Raw genomic sequence first — 25,788 nt, forward strand, 5'->3', positions numbered from 1 at the left:
CGTCACCACCATCGCCGAACCTCGAGCAATTATCTTGAACCGATACTTGAAGGAAGACTACGGCGAAATCACCCTGCCCCACGAAACCCTCCAAAATTTCAAGGCCAATAGAACAAACGAATGCACTCCAATTGAGAAACCACACACACACACATATACAATGTCCTCCTCCGTCGCCCCAAAACCGCGGCCCCGGCCGGCGCACACCTCGGGCACAACCCGCCTCGCCTACACGCCGTCGGGCGCGCGCCTCGTCACCGTCGGCTCGAACAACACGATCCGCCTCTACCGCACCCACCACGACGGCGAGCCCTACAACATTGACGAATGCCCCGAGCAGAACTGCGCCGTCGCCGCCGCGGACGACTTCTTCGTCGTCGGCTCCGAGGACGGCACCGTCAGCCTCTACAGCGTCGAGAACACCTCCTTCGAGCGCTACCTCGTCCGCACGTCGCTCCCCGTGCGGGACGTCGCGCTGTCGCCCGACGGCAAGTGGTGCGCCGTTGCGAGCGACGAGCTGACAGTCAAGGTCGTCGACACGCAGGACAACTCGCAGATCCGCACGCTCAAGGAGCACGGGCGGCCGACGAAGCATCTGGCCTTCGACCCCAAGGGCGGCATGCTCGCGCTGGCGTGTACGGACGGGGTCATCTACGTGTACTCCCTGACGGCGGACACGCCGGAGCTGATTCGCAAGGTGGACGGCGTCCTCGGACCGTTGGAGTCTGATTCAGAGAACTCGGCCAAGATTGCGTGGCACCCGGACGGGAGGGCTTTTGCGGTGCCCACGCCGATGCACGATGTGCAGGTGGTGTCCAAGAACGACTGGGAGAAGCAGAGGACGTTTCCGAACGGCCACCTGGGCGACATCACGGCGATTGCGTGGTCGCCGAACGGTGCCATGCTGGCCACGGCGGGCAAGGACGGCAAGCTCCTCATCTGGGAGACCAAGACGCAGAGCGTGATCCAAAAGTTCGATTACAGCAACGTCATCGACATTACGTGGCATCCAAAGGACAACCTGCTGTCCTTCACAACTTCGGACGGCGAGGTCTACATCTATCCCAACCTCATCACCGAGCAGTTTGCTGGCCTGTTGGCCCTGCCGCGCCAGCCTGCACCCTTCATCCACGACCCTCTTGCCGAGATCTCCAACAACGCCAGGAGGCCAGAGCCTAACGGCAAGGCGGGAATCCCCTCGCGACCGAGGCGTGATTCGCTCGGTAGCTTGGACTCGTTCCTGAACGGCGCAGATGGCTACGATGATGGGGATGATTTTGTTGTTGACGACGACGGCGCAGGCTACTCGACAGGGAAGAAGCGGCCTCACGAAGGCGGCGGCGACGGGGAGCGCGCAAACAAGCGCCGTATGATGGAGTCAACGCTTCACGAAGCCTTCCAGCCCGGCTCGACACCCTGGCGCGGCAACCGCAAGTATCTTTGCCTGAACCTGATCGGCGTCGTCTGGACCGTCGACCAGGACGGCCACAACACTGTCACGGTCGAGTTCTACGACCACGAGCTTCACCGTGACTTCCACTTCACAGACACCTACCTGTATGACAAGGCGTGTCTGACAGAGCATGGCGCCCTGTTCGCCTGCCCTCCGCGCGACGATACCCCCGCCACCATCTTCTACCGCCCGCACGAGACATGGACACAGCGGACCGACTGGCGCACCCAACTGCCGAAGGGTGAGGCCGTCGTCGCCATGTCCCTGAGCGACTCATTCATCACCGTCACCACGACGGCAAACTACGTCCGCATATACACCCTCTTCGGCGTGCCGTACCGAGTGTACCGCCCCAAGAGCACCCCCATGGTCACCTGTGCCAGCTGGCGCGACTATGTCATCACAATGGGCAACGGCGCCGTCGGTGCGGACGGCAACGCCCGTCTCCTGTACACGATCGAGAATATCAAGCGGGACGAGATCTGTCAAAACGAAGATACGGTCGCACTACCCGATGGCGCGACGTTGCAGAGCGTCTTCTTCTCGGACAATGGCGTGAGTTGCAGCATGCTCAATACACACCCCTTTTTTGCTCCTTCGGATATACTGACAAACACCGACTCAGGATCCTTGCATTTATGACTCGACGGGGACGTTGCTCACACTGCTGCACTGGAGGAAGCCGTCGCGCGCTTGCTGGGTTCCCCTCCTCGACACAAAGCTTCTCCCGCGCCTGGCATCTGGGCGCAAGACGGAGACGTACTGGCCCATTGCCGTGGCCGATAATAAGTTCCATTGTATTATCTTGAAGGGCGGGGATCAGTATCCTTACTTCCCCCGGCCCCTGCTTTCCGAGTTCGACTTCTCCGTGCCCATCAGCTCCGCCCCGCTTCCGGCGCCGGCTGCAAACTCGGAAGAGCAGCAGGAGGACGACGAGGATGAGTCCCGCCGCGAGTCGCGCAAGCTCGAGCAGAAGCTTCTCCTCTCGGGCGTGCAGACGGCCCAGCTGCGCGACCTCATCGACCACACCGACTCGACGCTCTCGCAGCGGGCTGGCCTGGCGCGCCTCGAGCTCGACTTTGACAAGACCCTGCTCCAGCTGCTGGCCATCGAGTGCCGGGAGGGCGAGGAGCGGGGCATGCGCGCGCTCGAGCTGGTGGGTCTCATGCGCGATCGGACCGGCCGTATGATCGAGGCGGCGGGCAAGGTTGCGGAGCGGTACGGGCGGTCGATCCTGGGTGACAAGATCCGCGAGATCGGAGAGCGGAGGGTCAGCGGTATGGACCTCGACGACGAGCTTTAGACTTGTTCTATCATCACACACCCCCACGATTGGGAAGAGGTTGTAAGGACAACCCCCGTCGTCTCGGCTGCCGGGGACGGTGGGTTTCATGGTTGTTTGGATGGGGGACCTTCCCGTCTGTACATAAAGTATATCCCGCGGAAAGGTAAGAAGAAAAAGGTGTTTGGACGATGACATGATAAGACAGCATGTGGCCTGCGTTTGTCTTTCTGGGTGTTGCGCGTTAATGACTAGCTATTGGGCGCGCTGGCGTGGTTTGGGTCACCATCGTGTTTCTTGTCATGTTTATAATGTGGGAAGACCAATAGAATGAATAATGTCAAGGAAGGATGTCGTTTGGCGGTGCAGGGACCTTCGCGGGTGCAGCGTCGTGCGGAGATCTGTCCGGTCGAAATCGAGTGCCACAACATGCCGCGCGGGAGTTGGTGTGTTGCGGTTCATCTCCAATACGATGGCTTTAAACGTTCCATGGGAGCTCGAGCCCGAGGGACATCATGGCATCCATGCCTCGCGGACCTTCCGACAGCTTGTCTCCCTGCAAGGTGGTGAAGGTGGTGGTTGTCCTCTCCGGCCGTATGGGGAAGTCTTGAGCTTCCCAGCTTTTGACGGCATAACGTCTGACTTGGGCGGTTGCATGAGACCAAACACGCGCGAACCCGGATCCGACGCTCCTCCGTCAAAGTAAGTTGGGAGCTCCGAAGAGACCAAAGCGACTCAGCATCAATCGGGACATCTTGGCAGAGGGGGGGCCAGCGTGTTCACAACGATGACATGAGATTCTTGTAATTTCCATCTGCGGACGTATCTCGGCCCTGCAGGTTTTGGAAGTGAAAGAGTGTCGTGTGGTCTCGTCTCGTGTCGATCACATTCGACGTGCCTCGCCCTTAGCTCGGCCACCACTCCGGCCCCTGTTCAATGGAACCCCCTTGCCCATGGTCTTGTTCGGGAGACCCAGCCGAACTTTGACAACGTCGGTTCCGGGGGTTACAGGCATCGCGGAAATGCCAGACGGAACAGGCGTCAAAGTTCCGCGGCCTCATTCTCCGGTCGATATAACACAAGAAAGATATAGAACCGCAGTCAGAGCTGGCCTGATGGCTCTGATTTCACGCAGCCGTGGAAGCAAAATCAAGGTTCTGGCGGGCACACCGCTGGTACCTTACGGAAAGTCGATGCCGCCCGCATGCATGATTTGATTGCAATCTGCCCTCTGCGTGCTTCTTGCAGAACCGGTATGAGACGTTGAGTCCCCGTGAGTCCGTTGCCTCGCTAGGCAGGGGGCGGAAGGATGAACAACCATATCCGGCATGCGACGTGGTGGGATCAAGATTTAGAGTTCAATCGAACGGGGTGGATCTTGCCAGTGAGCTTCTACAAAGCCAAGTGTAGGTTGTTGAATGGGCGTTTTGCGCCGTCAAACCCCATCTTATGCCTTGAACGGCGATAAGGCAAAGACCGAAGCACATGCGACGAATGGTGGTGGCTCGTCAGCGACAACAGACCGGACAGCGAGCCGGGCTTCAGGGTTCGATGCCACAAAGAATTATTCGAGAGCCAACAGGAGTCACTCAGGGGGAACCAAACTTCTAGAAGGTCGAGTCGTCAGCAGTCGGGGAATGTTACATGGCTAGCTTCCTAGCAGAACGCCAATAAGCGAGAGTTCGCCGGAGCAGGATCGCGTCGCATCGGAAGCGGATCAGGCAAAAGACTACGAGGCGTCTTGAAAAAAACCCATCGCAGGTTGAAGATTTTGTCGGATCGACAACGTCGACGTGCGCGGTCCCAGTTGCTGTAGCATTTCCCATTCAGTGTCCTTTTTTTTTTTTTTTTTTTTCCCCCACCCAGGCGAAGGTCCCCTTAAAAATCTGTAGCGCTGGATTTCTGGTCACCGCACAAGGCCAGGGCGGTCCCGCTGAAACATTGAGACTGCGGTTCGCTCGCTCAGGCCGCCATCCACAACTTTCTTCGTTTGGGGTGAAGTCAAAATGCTCAATCAAGAGGATGCGAATGGCTCCTGAGAACGTGTTGGAGGCTGAACGGTCACGTACCACCATTCGTCGTGAGGGTAGTCCGACGTGATGCTCATTCCCCAGCATATTTCCGTTGACGTGTCCATACAACGAAGTCGATGAAGAGAGTAGGGATGAGTATGCATCGAGCAGCTGAAATACCACTCAGAACCTTGTCCTGGCGAGATGCAAATCTCAGAAGAAAATCCAAAACGAGGGGGGGTAAATGGCAGGCTAGCGGCTGAATGAACGCCCCAGCAGGTGTCCGAAAAGGAAGGTATTCGCTGGCAGCCTTCGAGGCAATCAATCTCTGAATGGTTTGATCGGCTCGGCCAATACCAGCTCTCAGCATGTGATGTGAAGATTGCTTTTGCTATAACTCGGTGGAACACGAGATGGTCGGATGCAGCGCGATGAACCACATGCCATGTGGAGCCCCTGCAAGATGCCTTGTTGAAGGTTTTCTTGATCCCGACGCAAAAGACGCTCTCGCTGCAATGTTCGTTCTTGGCTACGGATGTTCTCATGATCCTCGAGATTTGCAACCGACGTCGTTTGGCTCTGGCAAGACGAGCCAGAGAGTTTCTGCCAACATGTTCACAAGTCAGATTTGGGCATATGTCGTCGTCTTAACTCCGTCCAGGGGCAGGGATTGTAGGGGAAATTCAGGTCTCTGCTTGACGCTATGGCCGTTGGTCTAGGTTGGCCCTCGCCGGCCCGGTCCATAGGGAATAGCGAAGCTGAGTCTTTGCGCATCAAGACAAGTAGAGAACTAGGGTCGTTCCTGTAGCTAGGCGGCTCCTGTCAATTGACTTGTCTGCAGTCGGAAGTTGTCCACATCCGCAGTCCCTCTGCCCGGAAGCTTTCCCCAGAGCGCAGCCGTGGATCATGGTCGTTCCGGGCAAACACGACGCGTCTGGGGAGCTCCTCGCGTCTGCACGTCAACCCTTCTCAGCACAACCTTGGGGGTTCGAGAAGGCTTTCTTCCCGAGTACTTTCTTTCCGAGTGCAAGGGCCTATGGGTCGGCACATGTTTTCCAGCCGCTTGCTGCGCTTCCCCATGCCTGGTCTGATTCATCGATAATTGACCCTATCCACACCCGCGATTCATATTCCCTTCCAATGATGTTGTTTGCAAGAAATTTGTGCCTCTGCCAGCATCATGATCCTTTGGAGCAACGCAGTCGTTCACCTGGATCGGCCGCATCCAAAGTTCCCGCCAGCACAACAAGCAGGGAGGGTAACAATGGCCATGGCCATGCCGATCTAACGGTTCCGCTCGTTCCTCTCTATCTGCGGCTGGACGGGCCTGGACAGCTGCCACTTCTCTGTGCGGAGGTCTTGATATGAAAGCTCTGATGGCCCGAAGCGAGTGGATAGCGTTAAGAAGAAGCGAAGCCGTTGAAACAGAAGCGCACCGTCTGGCCGGTTCAAATGTTCCGCCATTCCTGGACTGATTGCGGCCCTGCGTTAGCTCCCACAGGCAGCACTAGCCCAAACTCTGGTCTTAGATGATGGTCTCCTTCGAAGGGTGTGAAAGCGGCCGCCATTGGTGAGTGGCAGAATCCGTCATCACGCCACGGCAAGACACAAGGACGCAGAGAGGCTTGCGCAAAAGCCGCTCTGAAGCTCCTGCGTACCCAAGACCCAGGGTCGATTTGATGAGGACCTTCACTCCACATACCACATGCTGAACAGTTTCCAGTGCCGTAAAGCACGGACTTTGAAGCAAAGCCAGGTGCATGCGGTCTGCGGGCCATCCTCACTGCAAACCGCTGCTGATCGAGATTGCACGAAGTGTGTTGCATGGAGGCCAGTGCAGTTGCTGGCCAGCCCGCCAGTCGCGGGCGTCTAGTCAAGACCACACCCGTCCGGTGCCCTGGCTGGCTAATGAACCGCCGGGTGAGACGGGGAGCTTGGGGCCACTTAGTCCAAGACGACCGTTTCCCCAGCTTTGCCCAGATCGCCGCTCGCTCGGTGTCGGAAGACACAGACCTGAAGGGAAATACGGGTCAAGTTGGCTTGTCGGCCATCCCAAGCAAACGGCTGCGGGCGCAAGGCTGCAAGTTGGGAGATGGGTGTAGTCCACAAACGATACCGGTGTGAGTTGACTTGCGGCGTCCTGTGGGGATGATTGCCTGCCGCTCATGTCGTTGTGCGTTTGGGACGTGTCAATGACATTTGTGTGTCCCTCGACCTGACGCAAGCCCCGAAGAAGTATCACATCGACCCTGAGTGAGAGCGAAGCTGCAGGTCGGCATATCATGGCATGGGGGTTGGGCTTGACTGTCACTTGCGTGTGCCTACCAAAGGAGGTTGTCCGTTGCCTTGGAAGGCGTGGTGCGGCGGAAGAGAGGGCGGCGAGCTTGAATAGCGGCGGTGTATGTGCTACTGCTAGACGTACTGTGGTAGCTGCTGTGAGGTGAGGTATTCGTACACTACGTCGACTAGCAAGCGGCCCTTGGGTCTTCTCCACCCACACCCCCGGTCGCGGCCGCATCTGGGCATCTGAGCTCTCGGTTGGTTTGGAGAACAGGCATTGGCTGGTATCCGTACTGGCAGATAACAGTGTGTGCGTCCAGGCGGCGACGATTGGCGATTGAGGACCAGATCTTTGGCTGCATGGGTGAGACAGCGTGTCAGAGAAGGAGGAGCTGGAGGCGAGCAGCGGGAGAAGAAAGCAGAGGCGTGGACGGGGGTGGGGAGACAAAGAGCGAGACGAGAGTCAACGAAGAGACTGGAACGCGGTGATGTGCATCTGCCATCGTGGCATATTCATGTCGGCGGTGGTGTCGGTCAGGTTGCACAAGGTAAAGGCTTGCTGGGGTTGATGTGAGATTGAGGTAAGACTTGAGATTGGGGGGTGATCAGGGAGAGGCGGTGGGCGACCAGGGGTGAGGGAGACATTTACCATGACCACGACCACGACCACGACCACGGCCACGGGGGTGAAGGAGAGAGAGACACAGAGAGGAAGCTGGCAAGCTGCCCAGGCGTGGAGGATGTTCGGGAGGCAGAAACATGACGCCGGGGACAAGAGACGGGCCTACGACCTCAGGTTAGGTTAGGTACCTACCTAGGTAAGGTAAGGTGAGGTAAGCTACCTAGGTAGGCTGACGTCCGTAGAGAGTACACTTAGAAGGGAGAGAACGCAGAGAGGCAGGCATGTACAACGTAACGTCGTACCTTACTTACTTTTTAGTCTGGCAGGTGCAGTGAGCGTAAAGTAAGGCAGAGTCTGTTCCACCTGCCCGCCCACACACGCTACAAACCCGACTTAGGCACGTAACAACACCCGCCTGCCCTTTTGCTTTCTAACAAATGCTGTGTTGGATGTCGCCTGGACCATCCGCTACCTTACAGCGCGCCCGGCTCCGACCAGCGGCTGAATAGAGGCGACATGCTAAAGCAAGGCCATGCCGACCGTCTTGCTGACTACCTCACCTTAGGTAGGTACGGTGTTAGGGTACCTCGCGTACGGGCGGGCGCGCATCTGGGGGTATTTTCAAGGTTGTCCGAGGCCCTCTGTCGTGTCCATCTACTGACCATAGCTCCTCCTGCTGCCTTATGGCTCTCTGCATCACAAACAAGCCCTGCGCAGGCGCAGAGTGGCAGAGACAACGGCAACACCTCCACAGGAATCTGTCTGAGATATCAGAATATGAAGCGGCATAACGACCAGCTTGCAGGATGGGTACTTCACCCGATATGCGTTTTTACCCATGGTATGGTACGGTACGGTACGGGTACTCCGTACCTCAGCTACCTTGCCTTAACTACTTTGCACATGTGCCGAAGTAGCTTTGGATTTGTGTAAGTTGGGGAGTTCGGGGGCCCTGTGTGACGACGGGCCGAGTCCTTGGGCCACGAATGATGGATTTTCATGTGCAAGGCCCCGGGTACGGCACGGCATGGCATGGCATGGCTGAGCTTCTTTGTGTGATTCAGCTCTCGCTCAGTACTCGGTTCAAATAAGGCAAAGTCAGCTGCTGCTTTCTTTCTTCCACGCAGCTACCTTGGATGGTTAGTTAGCTGGAGTAGGCTGTAGCCTCGAGGCAGGGCCCGTCGTCATTGACTAGCCCCTTGCCTAGACTGGTGAGGTGGTGCCGGGGTTGGAAAGCAAGCATTCTGAGGTCGTGTCGTCGATGCAGAAGTCCTTGATGAAATGAAACGGACGAAGAGAAGATTGGCCACATTTGCATTCAGTGCACTCAGGCGAGGTCAATCCAGGGCAGGACAGTTGAGACCGAAAGAGAGAGAGAGAGGCAGAGCGAGTTGTGTGCTCCTTCTGGAAGGACATTCTGTCAGGGGTTTCTAACAGGTCGGGTATTCATCTCAAGTGGACGCCTCTTGGATTCAGATTCAGAACACAGACAGGCGAGCCAAACTTTGACCCTGAGCGGTACGGGCCCGGCGGCGCCATCATTTCCAACGTGCGTTGCCATGCCTTCTTACCTTACTGCGTACCTTAGTCGGTACATACTGCGTAAGGTAAGGTAAGGTAGGAACATTACATACATACATGAGGCAAGGCACCGTGCCTGCATGCCTTGCGTCGAGTGTTCCCTACCTCACCTTACCTTGGGTACACTACTTAGGGAACACCCGAACTAAACTCTCTGCAAGTTGTCTGCAAGTTACGGCGGGCGGCACTCACTCGCTGCTCGCACTCTGTCTGCTGCTCTTGGATGGTGCTGGATGGTGTTTGGTTTTGGTTCTGGTTCTGTGCTGTGCTGGTGCTAGACTGGGCTGGCCTGGGGGGAAAAGTACCTCGCGGTGATGATCCCAGCAGCAATTGTCCACTCCTTTCCACTCTCACCCTCCATTCCCAGCTTGAGGTGACCAGCGGGGACCACACCCACCAGTGCACCCCTCTTTCGCCTTTCCCTTCCACTGGCAGCACCACCACCACCACCACCCAACCTTGAACCCACAGCTCATCATCCACTTTTCCCATGCTGCATCCCATCCATCCCCTTTCTTTCTTCCACCTTACCTTACCTGAATGTACAGTATGGGTACTCATCCCCCTAAAAAATTCGCTGTAAGTAAAGTAAAGTGCCCGTAGGGTAAGGAGCATTTACCAGAGGTGGTCCGCCCCATACAAAGCCGGCCCCTCATCTACCCCCCTCGGGACCAATCAGCAAGCTCCCATCATCAACCACGCCTTCCCCGACCTGAACATCCTGAACATCCTCACTCAGTGGGACAGGCGCCACACCTCCCTCTCACACTCCTTCTCCCACCTTCGGCTTCTCTCGCGCACTCTTTCTCTCTCTTTTCACTGTGCGTTTGCGTGTGCGTGTGTGTGCATTGGATTGAATCTCCTTGCCTTTCTATCAACCTCTCTCTTCCTCTCCTTTTACGTTCAAATTGTTTTCTCTACCTACTGCAGCAGCTTCTGCTACAACTATTACCCCCCGACCTTACTACTACTGCACCTGCTACTGCAACTGCTGCGCGGAGCTGCACCAACCATCTCTCTCCCCTCCCCTGGTCTGGTCTGCTTTACCTACCTTACCTTACCTTACCTACCTTGCATCAAGGAGGTACTGGCATCAGAGAGCTCCTGTCGCTGCATCTGCCTGATAGGTTGGGACTTGGGATAGAATACCTTACCACTCATCAAGGAGGTACCTCGACCTTGTCCTCTCTATCTGTCTCCTTTCCCCGGACTCCCTCAGTGCGGGCGCGCTGCTGCTGCTGCTGCTCCAAACGACCCAGGACGGTTCGGTACCTCACTTCTTCGTCTGGGCTGTCTCTGTACGGATACACCACCACCTCACACCTCCCGCCCTCCGTGCTTCCACTCCTTCTCTCCTCAGATCCGACCGACTATCGATCTAGTCAGCCACTTTAACCTTCGCCAGCAAACACCCCCGTCCCTCGTCCTTGTCTCCCCATTCGTCGTCATTTTGCCGGCCGCCCTGTCCTTCGACAACCCTTCTTCTTCCTTTCGAACTCTAGAACTTCGACACTTCCACCTCACCTTCATCTCACTCTGCAACTCTCTTCCTACGTCGCCGCCACTGTTGGACAACTGCTCCAGCATCTTTTGCATTCCCTCTCGTTACATTCCACGAGAGCCCTTTGCTTGGAATTCCCCAAAATATCGCTAGCCCTGGAACAAAGACCAGAGACGGACCATACCATACCCCCGACCATCAAGGACGGAAACGCGCACCGGTTTTCAACCCTTCACCTACCCTCGCCTGTCTCAATCCACCTCGCTATTGCCAGTCGCACCTGTGGACAGAGACACCCATATGCCACATTGCCTGCGACTCATCGCTTCCACGACTTCGCGATCCACCAAGAGAAACCCCTGAGCACTCTTTCGCCTGCTCCCGCCTGCCTAGTGCTCAATACCTTCTCGTTGCGCACCAGTGCAGAATCCACTTCCGCGCCTGCTCCTCCCAAGAAGCCATGAGGTGAGACAAGCCATTCAAATGTCTGCTCAGGTCCTCCGCTGCCACGCTCGCTGGCGCCCTGGTTCTGTCTTCCATCGCCCCTGCCCGCCCCAACCCGCATTCCCTTTCGATCCTTTGCGCCCGTGTCTCGCAAGCTAACATGTATCCTTGCACCATGTAGAGGGGATGGCAACCGTGACTGAGAGCCCGCAGAGAGTTCCTCTGCCTGCCGACGGCCATGCCGATCTGACGTCGAACCGAATCGTACCTATCCCGACTCCAACACCCACTATCCAAATGTCTGCTCCATCTCCTGGTGAGCCAATGGAGATAACCTCCTCTGCGAACCCTAGCTCCTCTTCACCTTCCACCAAGCACGATCCAGACGCCAACGGCGACCGTAAAAATACTTCTCCCACCGACCCCAATCCCTCAGTCACAATGCCCGCTGCGCCAGCCGCTGCCGCCGCGGCTGTCCACCAGCCAAAGATTGTCCAGACTGCATTCATCCACAAGCTGTACAGGTGAGCAATAGATGCTGCTTCAAAAGAGGGGGTTGGCTAATGCAACGCAGCATGCTTGAAGATCCCAGCATCCAGCACCTGATATCGTGGTCAGCGAGCGCCGAGAGCTTCGTTATGTCTCCGTCGGCAGACTTTTCCAAGGTTCTCGCGTACGTGAATTTGTCCCAATCTACTCTGGCCAATGGCTTATCTGAGAATAGGCAATATTTCAAGCATACCAACATATCCTCTTTCGTTCGACAGCTCAACATGTACGGATTTCACAAAGGTTAGAACGCCGCTCAGCTCGAATACGGGCAAGTTCCAAGGCTGACACGACGTAGTAAGCGATGTTTTTCACACTACCAACCCGGAGACTGCTCTGTGGGAATTCAAGCACGGAAATGGCAACTTCAAAAGGGGCGATCTCGTCGGGCTGCGGGAGATTAAGCGCAGAGCTTCTCGGCATGCTTTAGTCCACCGAGAATATCCCAACTCCAAGCCGAGCCCGTCGCAGCCAGGGACCCCGGCGGAGCCGATGCCCCCTCCCAACGACGGCTCAGATCCTCGAATGGGTGGCATTGAACACACGCTTTACGATATGAGCATGCGCTTGCAGAGAAGCGAAGAGAACGCACATTACATGCACGTGAAACAACAGGCTGTGATGGAGACAATGTCGCGTCTCCTTCAATTCAATCAAGAGCTATCGCGGACTATTTTGAACCTGGTTCCTAGCCCAGATAATCCAGTTCACAGAGATGGTGAGTTCCGCCTCTTATGAGGGCGAGCGAATTCACTGACAGTCAGCAATTAGTTCTTAACCTGCAGGCGGAAATGGCCCGCCAGGCGGATATGCTTCGGACAATTGACGACCCTCAAGAGTCCCCTTTCGCCAATAGCCGAGCTTATTTTTCCAACGTCGAAAATGCCCCTGTTTCGCCCCGACAAGTACCCCAAGACGACCCAAGACGAGCCAATCTTGCAGTTCCTCAGCCAAGAGGGCAGAATTTCTACCGGCCTCCCGTACCTTCAAACTTATCCATTAGCACGCGACGACCGTACGGGTCAATTGGCGGGAGTTCCGCACCCCAAGCCTCATCCCCCTTGAGGGGAGCGCCACCTCCACCTCCGCCGGGACCTCATCCCTTGGCTCAGGTTGAGCCGCCTCCTGGAAGCCTTGCCAGACGCCACACGTCTGCCGATATTCGCGCGCATGGTTGGCAGCCAGCCGCCCCGCCGTTCGCTTCCGGTCCCCCCTCCGGGCCCCCTTCAGGACCGTGGCCATCGTCGCCCAGTCGGCTCGCACCAGAGGACCAACGTCTCAGGGAGTCGTTGTCTACTTACTCACTACAAGGTGCTACTCAGTCACGCCCTCTTTCCCGGCCCGCAACTCCTCCTGCGCCATTCTCCAACGGCGGCGGAGAAGTTTTTGGAGCCTGGTCATGGAACTCGGCCAATAGAGACAATAAGAACCTGTCCGTCAGGGACAGCTCTGGACCTCCTACTCGGCGCGGCAGCATGGCCCACATCCTCAACCCGACGGACACAGCCGAGAGGGATGACGAGGACGAGGATCCGCGCGGTGACGATGACCGCAAGCGCAAGCGAATGCAGTGATCAAGCTTGCGATGCTGTTTCGGCGCGCCGGCGCATGTCGCGCTATACGGCGAGGCGCCCGTACATTTTGTGACAAATACCGGATGAAAGTCGGAAACGTTTCCTTTTTGTATAGAGGAAGAAAGGTGGTGCCGGATTCGGGCCGGCATATGATTTTGCACGGATACCTCCTCCACGGCCGTCCACCAAAAACGAGACCCGAAACGTATACGAAGCCCACGGCCACAACATAATCGGATCAGGCTCCTGGTCAAACATTTTCTATCCCCAAGTGGACGGCTCATCTGGATACTTCTTCACAGTCAAAAGTTCTACACCCCTTATCGATTTACACGCATTTACACAGCATCCACGGCGGGCTTGCGTGACACAAAAAAACATACACCACACAGTCTTAGTAATTCAGCGCCCTTGCGGTGTCACAGAACCAGACCCAGTACGGATCGCGCGACCCTTTTCTCATATTTTCCCCTCTCAGATGGAGGCTGTATGTTTACTGTCGGAGCTCAGGAAGAGGAATACCCAACGGACACTCGGCGGCGGGATTTGTCAGGATTTGTCCATATGGGGGAATAATTGCGTTGGCGATACTGCATTTAGGATGCGTCAGAGGAATGAGGTGATTTGAAGCATTTTCCATATCTGATTAATAGGAGCACCAGCTATGTGTGGCTTTCGATATGGGGCCATGGCGAATGCCACGGGAGGTCTTGGCCGGATCTAGTGTGGGAAAGGTGCAATGCAACACCGAATGCCAATGCAGAACATAATTTTCACTGATTTAAGTTGCTGTCGACCGCGGTGACCGTCGATCTGGGACTAGAAAAATGCGCCCGACGACGCCGACAAGGGAGGCAGGCCGATGACGTTTTCCGTGAGATTAGGTCCCAAGGCTTCGGGTCAAGGGAGTCAGCCGCAAACAAATGTCGATCTGCGCCCTGTCTTCAGCGCCGTTTTGATCCGTTTCTACCACCGTCCCGGAGACGACGACGACGACGACGACAACCGTTCGGGCTTCTGCGCTTAGACGCTACCATCCACCTTCTTCGTCTTCTTCTTCTTCTTGTTCTTTTTCTTTGTTTTGGCTTCGCCTGTCTCGGGTACCACCGCCTCCCCTAACCGTACGGCATCTTCAGGTCTCGCTTCGGAGACGCCGGCCTCCGCGTCGCCTCGGTGCGTCTCGACATCTGGTACAACAACAACATCGCCCGCTTCGGGAACATCTTCTTCATCCATCCTGACCCTCTTGGTCTTCTTCTTTCGGCCAAGTCCGCTCCGTCCCTCCTCTTCCTCGCTCTCCTCTTCTTGAACCCTGCGCTTCTGCGCCGTCTTGTTGTCGACTTCACGGCCACGCTTGCCAAGGAGACGACGGCTCAAGTCCCGCGTTGCCGCGGAAGCCTGCTCCTCGGACTTGGGCGCGGCGTAGCCGAGGCCTGTGTTGGGGTTCTCGAAGCGCAGGTCGGAGTCGTCTGCCACGCGGGTTCTGCTGGTCGTTGTGGTCGTAGGCGTTGCCGCAGGTGACAGTTTCGTGAGGGAGGAGAATGTGCCGTTGTTGGCGGGTGCGGAAGTCGAGGCTAACGACGAAGACGATCGCGCAAGGGAGGGGTATTTTGCGCGCATGGAGTTGAGGAACGTCGTCTGTTTTGCGGAGGCGAGGGATATCCTGTTGTAGATTGCGTTGAAGTCTGCCGAGGCGGGGAGCTTGGGCGCCGACTGGGCGGGTTCTGAGGAGGGTGCCATGGTGTGTCTGTCTTTTGCGAAGCGTCTGGGCTGTTCTCGCGCCGTGTGGGACGACAATTGACTTGTTCGCGTGGAGGCAGGATTTGCGCTTCGTCGTCGAAGCTGTTTGCGACAAAAGCACTCGAGACCAAGGTATGGAGGCAGAGCTGGAAAACGGCATCCCAAAAGTTTTTTGGAGAAGCCTGGTCCGTGCAGGGTCGTTATCGTTATCTTGAGCTCCGAAACGTCAGCGCGCGCGCGCCTTATCTTAGCGTCTTCTTTTTGCAGCACGCTAAAGGGAGCAGGTTCAGGGGTTCGCAGGTGTCAGATGGAAGCCAGCCCACGGAGAGAAAAAGGGGGTTGCGTCTTGCCGGGCTGAGGCGGTGCAACCTTCTCCACAGCTCGCGCGGGCTTGAAGGATCGGTTTGGGTGTGTGTGCTTGCCTCCCGGATGCGGATGCGGGGCCGGGGCCGGGCCGGGGCCGGGCCGATACGGGTACGGTTCGGGACGGTGAAAATGTGTCCGATTGATACGAGGTAATAATTGATGACGATGGAATGACAGTGATGAGAAAAGGGACGAACGTGTCATCCTCTGTGTCTCGGTGAACAGAATGCGAGGTATATATGTGTTTGCGCTGAAGGACACGACGTTTAAGACCAGAATGGCGTGTATACAGCGGTACATAAGCAGGCCCAACATAAAGTAGGACTTGTTCTTGGCGTCTGCGTGTCTACCTCTGCTTTTTTCTCAAAAAAATTTTCTTCGGTGGGAATGAACTGGACGTAAGTAAAGACTTGTTTCTACCGCATTGAGAAAGGGTTCTGTCTGACACGCTTTGCAACGTCCTTGACGGGTGAGCCTGTGTAACAACGTGATCAATCGCACGACTTCATGACAATGTGACCAAGGCCGGTGGACGGGTTTTTATTTCAATCAGTGGAGGGTCGCAACGTGGCGCATGCATCTTGGGGTCGTTGTCAACATGTCCGTAGTGAAACTACATTGAGTGCATTCCTCCAACAAATTCCTTCAGCCTCAAGACTTGGTGAAGTTTAGTCGTGTACCATGGGATCTGAGAAAAGAGAAGCATACATAATACCGGATGGGAGAAAGACTTAGGGTCGGATCCTATTGACCACGCATAAGCTGCGGCATTGCCAACGTCACTCTTTGAATCAGATGTATTTTACTTCACGGGTTGGGATCAAGCTATTAATACGCAAACTCCACAGAAGCTTCTGTAAGAGGGGGCGTGGTCTGAATACTTCACAACTCGGGAGCGGGTTTTCCAGAGAGCCACCGACAAAATGCTTCGCTCGAAACTTCTGATAAGGAGACTCAATTGCACCAAGAATGACGATACATTTACATAAAGTACCACATGTTTCATCTTCAATCGACAGGATATGGTTCGTCGAGGAGAAGACAGTGTAGCTTCGTCTTCAGCGCAGTGAATGAGGGATCGGGTTGATACTGTGTGATTCGGGGCTGACATCCGTCTCGCATTGCTCCAACATATTCTCATGCGCGGCGATTACTCAGTTGGGAAAATGCCCAGACTTTTCCATGCACCTTTATCACGCAGAAAAGTTGATGTTATGGACATGAATTCTCGAGAAAATTTAAATGAGCCCAAACGCGTTCCTCGACACTAGGGTTGTGTTCAGTTATGCTCATGCATCCCACAGATTTGACCTCTTTCACCGACGACTTCACGGTAGCGACTGAATAGACATCGCACCGTAAGCTTCTATTTACAGCAAATATGAATAGTCTCCCAAACTTCAGCCATGGGAGCTACATAGACCAAGACCATGAGGATCTGATAACACCCAGGTACCCATTCTCCAATACTTTTGAATACGACTCTGTGCTAATTTATTCGTTTCGACAGACCTGGCAGTAACACCGGACTATCTGACGACAGATTCCTTCATCTCATCACTACTGAGCTCCTCAGAGACACGCATGTACAGGCTTGGGACCGTGAGGTGGGCGAGACGCTGTCCGCCATGATGACCATGGCCGGCTACGACGACAGGGCCAAAGCCGTTCACCTGGGGTTCTTTGGGGCCGCCGTCTCAGACTCTCTCGGACCGTATCCTTCGGTTAGAACGCCTCGTTGGGAGAGCTTCATGACGGACGACCACACCCCCGTTGAACTCAGCTGGGCCTGGTCTGACGAGCAGAGCACACCCACGGTCCGTTACTCGGTTGAGCCCATCGGATGGACTGCAGGTTCTGCCAACGAACAAGCTGCTGCTTCACTGTTGAATAGAACCAGATCGTATTCTCAAGGTCTCGATCTGTCTTGGTACAGACACTTTCTGCGAAGTACGACGATTTGTTCAAATCATGCAACCCATATGTCCAGAAACGGATGTCAAGAGTATAATATAGACGAAGCTGTTTCTTCCTCGCAGACCTTCTCTGCCTTTGACCTCGAGGACGACGGGAGCACCACGGTCAAGTCTTACTTCATACCCACCGTGAAGCCCTCCTCTCTGGGCATATCGAATTTGGACCTGGTTGAGCAGGCGATACAAACCCTGCAACCACTAGGCCCAGAATGTTCCTCGACAACACTCATGGGCCAATTCAGCTTGCTCAAAGACTTCATCCTCTGCCATACCCCCATGCAGCAGCCGGTGGTAGAGATTGTCGCAATCGACTGTGTTAACCCGGCCGACTCCCGCGTCAAGATCTACATCCGGTCCAAGAACACGACCTTTAGCAGCATGATCAACGTCATGAGCTTAGGCGGACGACTCCCCTTCCTCACCGATACCGTCATGTATTCGCTCAAGGAACTCTGGGTTGCAGTCTTTGGTTCCGGCGCAGAAGACGACGTGGGTGCCTTGTCGAGGCCGCTGCCCACGATAGATCATCGCACCAGCGGCATCCTCTACTACCTAGAGCTGAAACCTGGTGCTCCGCTCCCCAAGCCCAAGGTCTATCTGCCTGTTCGACATTACGCTCGGGACGACGAGCAGATTGCGCGTGGTCTGTCGGGCTTCTTGGAAAGGAGAGGCAAGTTCTTGGCAAATGGTGTGACGTATCACGAAGGAGTAAAGAGTCTGTGGTGAGTCTGACAGTGGCATTTATGTGGATGAAATGGTGACTTTTGACAACGCAGCAAGTATCGGAGGCTCGAGGATGGACTGGGATTTCACACATACATCACCTGTGCTGTGAAGAATGGTTCAGTGGCCGTTAGTACTTATCTGAACCCTGAGCTGTACCACCCTTCGAGGTTTGAATGTACTGGGTCTCGAAGCAATCATCTATGACTTGAATATTAGTTTGCCGAGCGGCATCTCCTTTTTTTGTCCGTATGGACACAAATGCCGAGACGTACGTATAAGCGTATTGATACCACCAGCTTTCCATCTTGCTCGTAATTAAACCAAGAGTCCTAATATGTATTACTTAATCTACTTCTACCATCCCTGGCTTATGGCCGCCATTGCCCCTAGCACGCAAGTCACGTTGCTTCTTCCTTGCCATCTCCAAAAGCTCTTCCCACTCCTCCTCCGTCTGCGGGCATCCCTCTCCTGTCTCAGGATTCCACTTAGACTGCTCCCCAGAGCCAATGCCGCCCTGGCGCAGTACATTCGTCCCCCAGAGACCAGAAACCCAAAACTTCGTGTCCGTCGATGGCAGTTGGCTCTTGCACTCCTCGTCGCAGCAGTAGAACTTTGTAACGCCCGCGCGCTGAGCCTCCTCGATGTTGTCCCAGTCAAATTCGTGCAACTCCGTCATCCTCTCGCTGACCGCGAGGAATTCGTCAAATATGCCGACAGATGCCACGATGCGGGACAGGAGAGGGTAGGTAGCAGGCAGCAAGGCCACGGGGTGAAACGTCTTAGAACCGTCTGGATTCTCGATCACAAACGATTGACGGTTCTTGAGTGCCTCGCCTGAGGCAGCTGTGCTATCGAGGACGGCGATGTCTGTGATGGGCCCGAAGATCGGCCAGACCAGGAGCAGGGCTTCGGGGCACTCGACGGCGGCGGTGGGCTGGACTTTGTCCCAGAGAGACTCATCGTCGGACCGAGGAAGAACTGTTCGTTCAGTGATGTCCAGTGTCGAGTAGACGATGGCCTCGGTGGAAGACATGGTGCAAGTGCCGCCAACTGCGACGTCTCTGACATACGGGAGATGCAGAAGAGGGTGAGGAAACCAAAGGACGGTTGGTGAGGGAATGGAAAGGAGGCAGGTGAGAAGTACTCATGCACATTGAAATACCTTAGGTACCGACAGATGGTTCATAGCGGAGTAGCAATCATAAGTGGCAATGGCTGGATTTGGCAGAAGGCATCCATGTACTTACATGGGTGTCAACTTGCTGCCAACCCCACTCTCATGTTTGATATATTCGACCTCGATAGCCCCCGCGCATCTTTGTTCTTCCACATGTCATTCAGAATATTATCTGAACCTGCAATTGAAACACATCATCGCAAACAATATGTATTCCTTCGAGATTCCTTAGTTGTGACTGCAAACGCGGACCAGAGGCATGCTGTCTCAGTATATCATCCACCTTCTCACTCCAGACCACCACATACGACCATACCCATCGGAAAACTCGGGATCCCGTCCGCTCTCCCATAGATAAGCCAATGAGGGCTGGAGTAGTAGTCGGGTCGGTGACGACCGGCGAATGCCCGGTGTTGTATGTTTTTTGACGTTTTTGCCTCTGCCCTGGTGGTGGGTGACGATAGCTTCATTTTGCCAGTCATGGGGGAAAGCGCGGCCATCCACGAAGGAACCTGTTTGAGACCAAGTACGGACTACGAATCAAGTATATAGGTTAGGAAAGCCACGTTCACAATGCTTCAAGGTTATTCGCGGGGTTGACTTTCATATGTGGTAGACGCTGTCGCTTATCTAAATGTGACAGCAATCTTGATGTGCTTCGTGAAAGGCACCTCAAGTTCGACCCCTGCCTGTTTGCCGTCAACAGAAATACTCTGTTTCCTCTCCCAGACCTGACTGGGAATTCTCACTTTGCCATCAAGACCAAGCGGCGCCCAGGCCTCCAGCAACCACCCAGCCTTGAACACTTGCCACTTCACAACGATTCCATCCCCAACAGGCGTCGGTACTCTCCCTTGCGCCCATTTCAGCCCATTCACATCAAACCTCGGCCAGATCCTGAACTCCTTGAACCCAGGGGCAAGAGGCTCGACGCCCAGGGCATACTGCGACGGTATCGAGGTCGGCCCGGCGCCAAAGAGCTGCGCGTATGAGCAAAAGTCGCCTTTGAAAGGCGTGCCGTCGGAGTTGAGAAACTCCCAGGTCGTGCCGGTGAAGTGTTCGCTTGATTTGTCTGCCATGGGGCCAAAAACACTACGAAGTACGCGCTCGCCTTCGGCTGGTCGACCTGCTTGAAGCGCAGCTTGAATGTGGAAGGCGGACATTATGGGTGAGATGACGGGCGGTGGACCGGGGGTGTCTGGGCTAAAGGATAAAGGGGCCTCATTGATGGTAGAGGGCAAGACGAGTGAACCGAACTTGTCGAGCAGGCTAGGCATCTGCTCTTCTTTGCATATGTGTTTTAGAATAAGCCAGGCGTGCATTTCTTGCTGGAAGCCTTCGGTGCGAGTGTCTGTGATATTGTAGTGTCCCGAGTTTGCGTTGAAGCAGTGCTTCCGAACTGCGTCCACCATGCTTATGGCCGACATTGCGTAGGCTTCTGCTGCCGCTTTGTCGGAGATGCCTGGGCAAAAGGCAATATGTGCGCAGGCTTTGAGGGACGCAATGAACAGGGCATTGCGCTTTGTGGATATGCCTGTTTGGAGTCCATGGTAGTAATCGTAGTCTCCCGCGTCGAAGCCTTCAGCGCAGACAAGACCGTCCTTGTTTACTCGTGCTGAAACATAGGCGATGCAGCTTTTCAGCTTGTCCCAGCAGAACTTGACCAAAGCATCGTCTCCGGTGTACAGCCAGTAGTCGTAGATCACAAGGATCAGGTAGAGAGAGTAGTTGATTGTCTCAATATTGAAGAAACCGTCAGTCAGATCTCTGGTGAAGTCTCGGCCAGGAGGCACCCCTCCCGGGAGAAGCCCGCGCCCTGTTTCGTCATCCTTAAACCTCAGCATACAAGCGGCAATGTTCCCTCGTATGTACTCTGAGCCCGCCGTGGAGTAGTAGGCTGATCGTCCACCCACGATGATGTCGGCTGTCCATGGGTATCGATCCTGTTTGGCACCATCGAAGACGAATGGAAACTGATTTGTTTTCAAGCCAAAGTCACCGAGAACCGCCGGTGTATTAAGCCCAGATTGGTAAAGTACTTCATTGTTGGAATTTCGGACCACGAGGTTTCTGAAACGGCAAAGTTGATCTTGCCCTGCCCCGATGGCAACAGAGCCCTTGGGGAAATAGGGGAAATCAGGGTGATCGGGAGGAACTGCGAGACTTGCGAAGCCCTCTGCGAAATAGTTAGCGTAGTCACTCAATTTCTCCCAAAGATGATAACACCTACCGACTTTTAGACCGCCTTGCTTGAAAGTTGCAACTTGGGTGTTGTCGATGCTGATAGAGACAGGGGCCTCGCCGATGCAACTCGTCCTAATGCGCAACCATTCGCCTTCAGATATCTTGGGCTCAGGGATCTCAACTGAGGCAATGAGCTTTGGAACCAAAGTTGTCTGGGGCTTATTGTAGTAGCCGAACCACTGTTCAATGACTGCTTTGCCATTTTCGACATTGAGCTGGAAGAGCATTCCCGGCATGCCAGGAGACACGCGAACCATCCACGCCAGACCTCCCTCAAGGATCATGCCATCAAACTCCAAGTTGTAGTCTGTCCACAAATGTCCCCACCCATAAGCATTGCATCTTTGAGAGTCTACCAAGACACCCATGTCTTCCGATACCTGCCATGGGGAAGGTATAGAGCGAGCCGGTACGCAGTTCAGCTGCAACGTCCTCGCTCCATATCCCCAGAGCTCTGACAGAGTCTCGTCAGAGCATTGAAAGTATCCCGGAAGCTTATCAACTGGAATATTCGAGGTTGTAGGCACGAAGCCTACCAGAGAGATGCGTACGGAGCATGGGCTCTTCGTGATGAGAGAGACCTTGAGCCAGCGCTGGCTTCCTTGCACACACTTGGCCTCGTAGAAGCCCGGGCCGCTTACTCGAAAGCGGACACGGCGGGAGGTATCGGCACCGGCTGAGAAAGGGTATGGCCCATCGCCTTCGCTCTTTGTGATCCCTGGGTAGCCTTCGGAAACCGTGAAGTCAATCAACGCCTTGTTGGAAGGCGTGTCAAGTCCGTGGATATGTAGCACTGGGATGCCGGCCACGGCGACGCCATAGTCAAGGGTGACACTACCACTCTCCTCTGTGAAGTTGGTGAGAGTGGCATAGGTATCGAGTCGAGAAGTCGTGAGGCTGTTCGCGGATTTGGTGTTGACAAAACTGTGCACCAATTTTGGTATGAGGAACTCGGGGATCTCGTCTTTTGCGAAGAGATAGTTTGGCGAGAACGGCTCCGGTATGGTGGAGGGGATGCTAAATTCGAGCTGAGCCATTTTTGCGTACTTGGATACCTTCTCTGGCCTTTTCTGTTCTTATGAGCTTCCAAACCAGATCATTGTGTGTTGCAGTCGCGAACTATTGTCAAGCATAAACACTTCGTAGTCGGCACATGGAAAGAAATGTGGAAGAGGTCTATGCCGTCGGCGCGTCCATTTACCGGATCAGACGACCGAGAAAGCTGCCGAAAGACCGGGTGTTTAGGACTTCCCTTTCGAGCATTAAACAGGCTAGCCGGCGAGCATAAAGCTAGTCTGCCTAGAGACCGGGCTTGTCTAATCTGATGGCAACGATGCTAGGTGGGCTAACCACGCAAGGTTCTTCCATTTCGACTTGCTTATCACCGCAAATAGTCGACGAGGCCTGTCTAGATGGAGTAATAACGGGGAAACCGCGGGGAAAGCATTGGATCATGTCGTCAGAGAAGAGCCGGTCTTGGTCATGAGGACGGCGAAGTTCGTCCTGAGTCGCTAATTCCAAGTTTGCCGGCCCCAAACCCCACAAGCTCCCCTGCAACCCCCGCAGTGCGAGCGCACCAGGGGTAGCAGCTCCCCTGTCAAAGTAACTCTCATTGGCCTCGTGCGTGAAGCTGAAGATCCGCAAACCCCCCACGGAGAAATACCCCTGTCATACAGCATTGACAGACCCTGCCTGCTGCTCTTTGCAATTGAGTGTTGTCGCGTGTTGACGTATCAATACCAGACTGACGAACCCGAGAATCTGGCCATAGTATTCCCCGCCTTCCTGGTCTCTTTACCTGGTTCACGGCAGATAATTATGGGATCCCAGCCCGGACATGGTGAATCCCCAGTTGAGTAGCACCAAGCCCCCGGGCCCCCGCAAATGCCAAATGCAGTCATGGTACCCGCCCCTGTCTTCTCCAGATGTGTCAAGTGGCCCCTCGTTTTCTGGAGTCCCAGGTTCAAATGAGCCCTAGCCTCGGGAACACGATCTCAACCTTCGGCAACAGTGAGGCTCGTGGCACCACCTCGGCGAAGCGAACGGGAGATGAAAACCTACCGTCGTGTATAAAGCTTGGGGTGGCCACTTCTATTGCGACGTGGTTGTCTACTCGCAAGCGTCGACTTGACCTCGATTAAAGTGAGGACATATCCGCAATGGCTTCATTAACCGAAAAGACGGCCTCAAAGAAGGATCTGCATGCGTCGCAGCATGTTGAAGCACCGACGAATGTTGACCTTGAGTCGGTCGCCAACCACCAGGACGAGAAGATCACTTTGCAGTACATATGGGAGAACAAAAGAGTGCTGGGATGGTGTAAGTTGATGGACCTCACGAGAAAGAAGCCATCTCCAACTCACGCTCGCATCAAGGCCTCCTGATCTTCCTCTTGCCGGTGAACTTTGGCTACGAGGCCAGCACTGTTGGCAACCTGCTTGCTGTAACGCCCTTCCTTGCGGAATTTGGCCAGCAGGTCGACGGCGAATGGGTCGTCAGTGCCAGAGATCAACAAATCCTCAACGCAGCAACGACAATCGGTCTCTTCGTCTCGGCGTTCGCGACCGGCTTCGTTTCGGACAGACTTGGGCGTAAGAAGACCATCATCGGTGCCTGTATCCTTTGCGTTGCTGGCGTCATCGCGCAGTACTTCGCCAAGTCCATTATGCAGATATTCGGCGGGAAAATCGTGGCCTGCTTCGGCTTCGGATTGGGGCATTCTCTCGGCCCCGTTTTTGTTGCAGAGCTCGCGCCTGTCAGGATGCGTGGAACCTGCTTGGCGTTAGTGGTGCGTCACACCTGGACCTAAATCCCCTTTGGAACATAACTAACCTTTGAAAGAACACTATGATTGTGATCGGCCAATGGCTCAACTCTCTGGCTGTCTTTGCGAGCGACAAGACGCACACTGACCAACTCGCATGGCGCATCCCTATCATCACACAGATCATCCCCCCGGGCCTGCTCCTGCTGGGTCTGCCTTTTCTGCCCGAATCACCCTCATGGCTGATTATGCATGGAAAGTCCGACGAAGCGGCCAAGTCTTTCCGTCGATTCAACGGACCCAACTTTGATGTCGATGAAGCCATGACCATCATGACGGTGGCGGTAGCCAAGGAACAGGAATACTCAAAGGAGGGTGGATCTTGGCTTCAGTGTTTCAAGGGCCCTGATGGTCGTCGGACACTGATCATTTGTTTTGTGTTCATCTCACAACAATTCATTGGAGTGAACTTTGTGTCTGGCTACTTAACGTCAGTATAGAGACGGGAAAAGCAGTACGGTATTCGTTGCTAACATGGCCGCAGATACTACTTCCGTCTCGCGGGCGTCCAGAACCCTATCGGCATCGCTCAGGCAGCGTTTGCTGTGCAGCTCTTCGGTAACATGTGCTCCTGGCCTCTCATTGACCGCGTCGGTCGCCGCCCAATGATCGTCGGTGGCTGTTTTGTCATGACGGCCACTTTGTTGTTGATCGGAGGCATCGGCACGTTGGAGAACAACCAGAAGGCGTTGATGGCCACCGTCAGTCTGATGACGATCTGGGGCTTCTTGGTAAGCGCGACGCAATCCGACTTTGTGGAATTGTGCCTAAGTTCTCGCAGTACCAAATGACACTCGGCGCGACGAGCTACTCGGTCGGAGGAGAAACACCAAGCAACCAACTTCGCCAAAAGACGTACAGCATCAACATCATGTCCGCGACAGCTGTCTCGTGCATGACGCTGCAGGTGATGCCATACCTGTGAGTCTAGCCCCTACCGATGCAAGAAACAGCATGAGCGCACAACGGACCAAAACTAACGTTTGGTAAACCAGAATCAATCCTGACCAGGCTAATTTGGGGGCGAAAATCTGCTTCGTATTTTTCGGTCTGTCGGTGCCCATGTGCGTATACTTGTACGTCTGCCTGCCGGAGATGAAGGGTCGCAACTATCTTGAGCTGCAGGAGATGTTCCAGAAGGGTGTGCCAGCACGGAAGTTCAAGACGTATAAGTGTGATTGCATGCTTGATGCATCGCAGACCAAGGTGGTTGACCGCGAGGAGTAGTGGGTAGGAGCACTGCTGTGTTGACGACACTCAAGCGGGGCAATTTGTTCGCATATCTTAGATTCATAGCTTGGCTGGCGTGAATGGAAAGCCTTGAACTCGAACGCCCAAGGCGAAGCGAGGAGGTTGGTCCTCAGGCAGAAGCCCCCCTGAGGCAGCAACGCCCTTCGTCCCAACGCGGCCGCCCCATGGTATATGCCCCCAAAAAAC

At 55.0% G+C, this 25,788-nt stretch overlaps 7 protein-coding genes across 7 annotated transcripts; 4 read left to right on the forward strand and 3 right to left on the reverse strand.

The window, feature by feature from the left end:
• Positions 1 to 160: 160 nt before the first annotated feature.
• mcl1 (Minichromosome loss protein 1) lies at positions 161 to 2,756 on the forward strand (the record flags this gene model as incomplete). The annotated part of the gene is made up of 2 exons (XM_032035556.1): positions 161 to 2,008; positions 2,079 to 2,756. 2 exons carry the CDS (start codon positions 161 to 163, stop codon positions 2,754 to 2,756), a joined length of 2,526 nt encoding a protein of 841 aa, XP_031885352.1.
• An 8,860-nt stretch (positions 2,757 to 11,616) lies between these two features.
• On the forward strand, positions 11,617 to 13,298 carry SFL1 (Transcription factor SFL1; the record flags this gene model as incomplete). The annotated part of the gene is made up of 5 exons (XM_032035555.1): positions 11,617 to 11,699; positions 11,750 to 11,848; positions 11,900 to 11,967; positions 12,023 to 12,442; positions 12,496 to 13,298. 5 exons carry the CDS (start codon positions 11,617 to 11,619, stop codon positions 13,296 to 13,298), a joined length of 1,473 nt encoding a protein of 490 aa, XP_031885346.1.
• A 1,023-nt stretch (positions 13,299 to 14,321) lies between these two features.
• Positions 14,322 to 15,038, reverse strand: CGGC5_v009346 (uncharacterized protein; the record flags this gene model as incomplete). Its single annotated transcript, XM_032035554.1, has 1 exon — positions 14,322 to 15,038. One exon carries the CDS (start codon positions 15,036 to 15,038, stop codon positions 14,322 to 14,324), a length of 717 nt encoding a protein of 238 aa, XP_031885347.1.
• A 1,994-nt stretch (positions 15,039 to 17,032) lies between these two features.
• Positions 17,033 to 18,106, forward strand: tcpD (4-O-dimethylallyl-L-tyrosine synthase; the record flags this gene model as incomplete). Its single annotated transcript, XM_032035553.2, has 2 exons — positions 17,033 to 17,354; positions 17,421 to 18,106. 2 exons carry the CDS (start codon positions 17,033 to 17,035, stop codon positions 18,104 to 18,106), a joined length of 1,008 nt encoding a protein of 335 aa, XP_031885348.2.
• A 343-nt stretch (positions 18,107 to 18,449) lies between these two features.
• CGGC5_v009348 (uncharacterized protein) lies at positions 18,450 to 19,139 on the reverse strand (the record flags this gene model as incomplete). Its single annotated transcript, XM_032035552.1, has 1 exon — positions 18,450 to 19,139. One exon carries the CDS (start codon positions 19,137 to 19,139, stop codon positions 18,450 to 18,452), a length of 690 nt encoding a protein of 229 aa, XP_031885452.1.
• A 770-nt stretch (positions 19,140 to 19,909) lies between these two features.
• Positions 19,910 to 22,564, reverse strand: CGGC5_v009349 (uncharacterized protein; the record flags this gene model as incomplete). The annotated part of the gene is made up of 2 exons (XM_032035550.1): positions 19,910 to 21,459; positions 21,514 to 22,564. The coding sequence occupies 2 exons, from the start codon at positions 22,562 to 22,564 to the stop codon at positions 19,910 to 19,912; spliced, it is 2,601 nt and encodes an 866-aa protein (XP_031885327.1).
• Positions 22,565 to 23,686: 1,122 nt separating this feature from the next.
• Positions 23,687 to 25,578, forward strand: ecdC-0 (Major facilitator-type transporter ecdC; the record flags this gene model as incomplete). The annotated part of the gene is made up of 6 exons (XM_032035549.1): positions 23,687 to 23,846; positions 23,903 to 24,315; positions 24,369 to 24,781; positions 24,836 to 25,082; positions 25,133 to 25,272; positions 25,347 to 25,578. 6 exons carry the CDS (start codon positions 23,687 to 23,689, stop codon positions 25,576 to 25,578), a joined length of 1,605 nt encoding a protein of 534 aa, XP_031885481.1.
• Positions 25,579 to 25,788: the final 210 nt, after the last annotated feature.

Source organism: Colletotrichum fructicola (assembly GCF_000319635.2).
Source record: "Colletotrichum fructicola Nara gc5 chromosome Unknown KSG_Nara_v1_contig05, whole genome shotgun sequence".
Taxonomy (NCBI): Eukaryota; Fungi; Ascomycota; class Sordariomycetes; order Glomerellales; family Glomerellaceae; genus Colletotrichum; species Colletotrichum fructicola.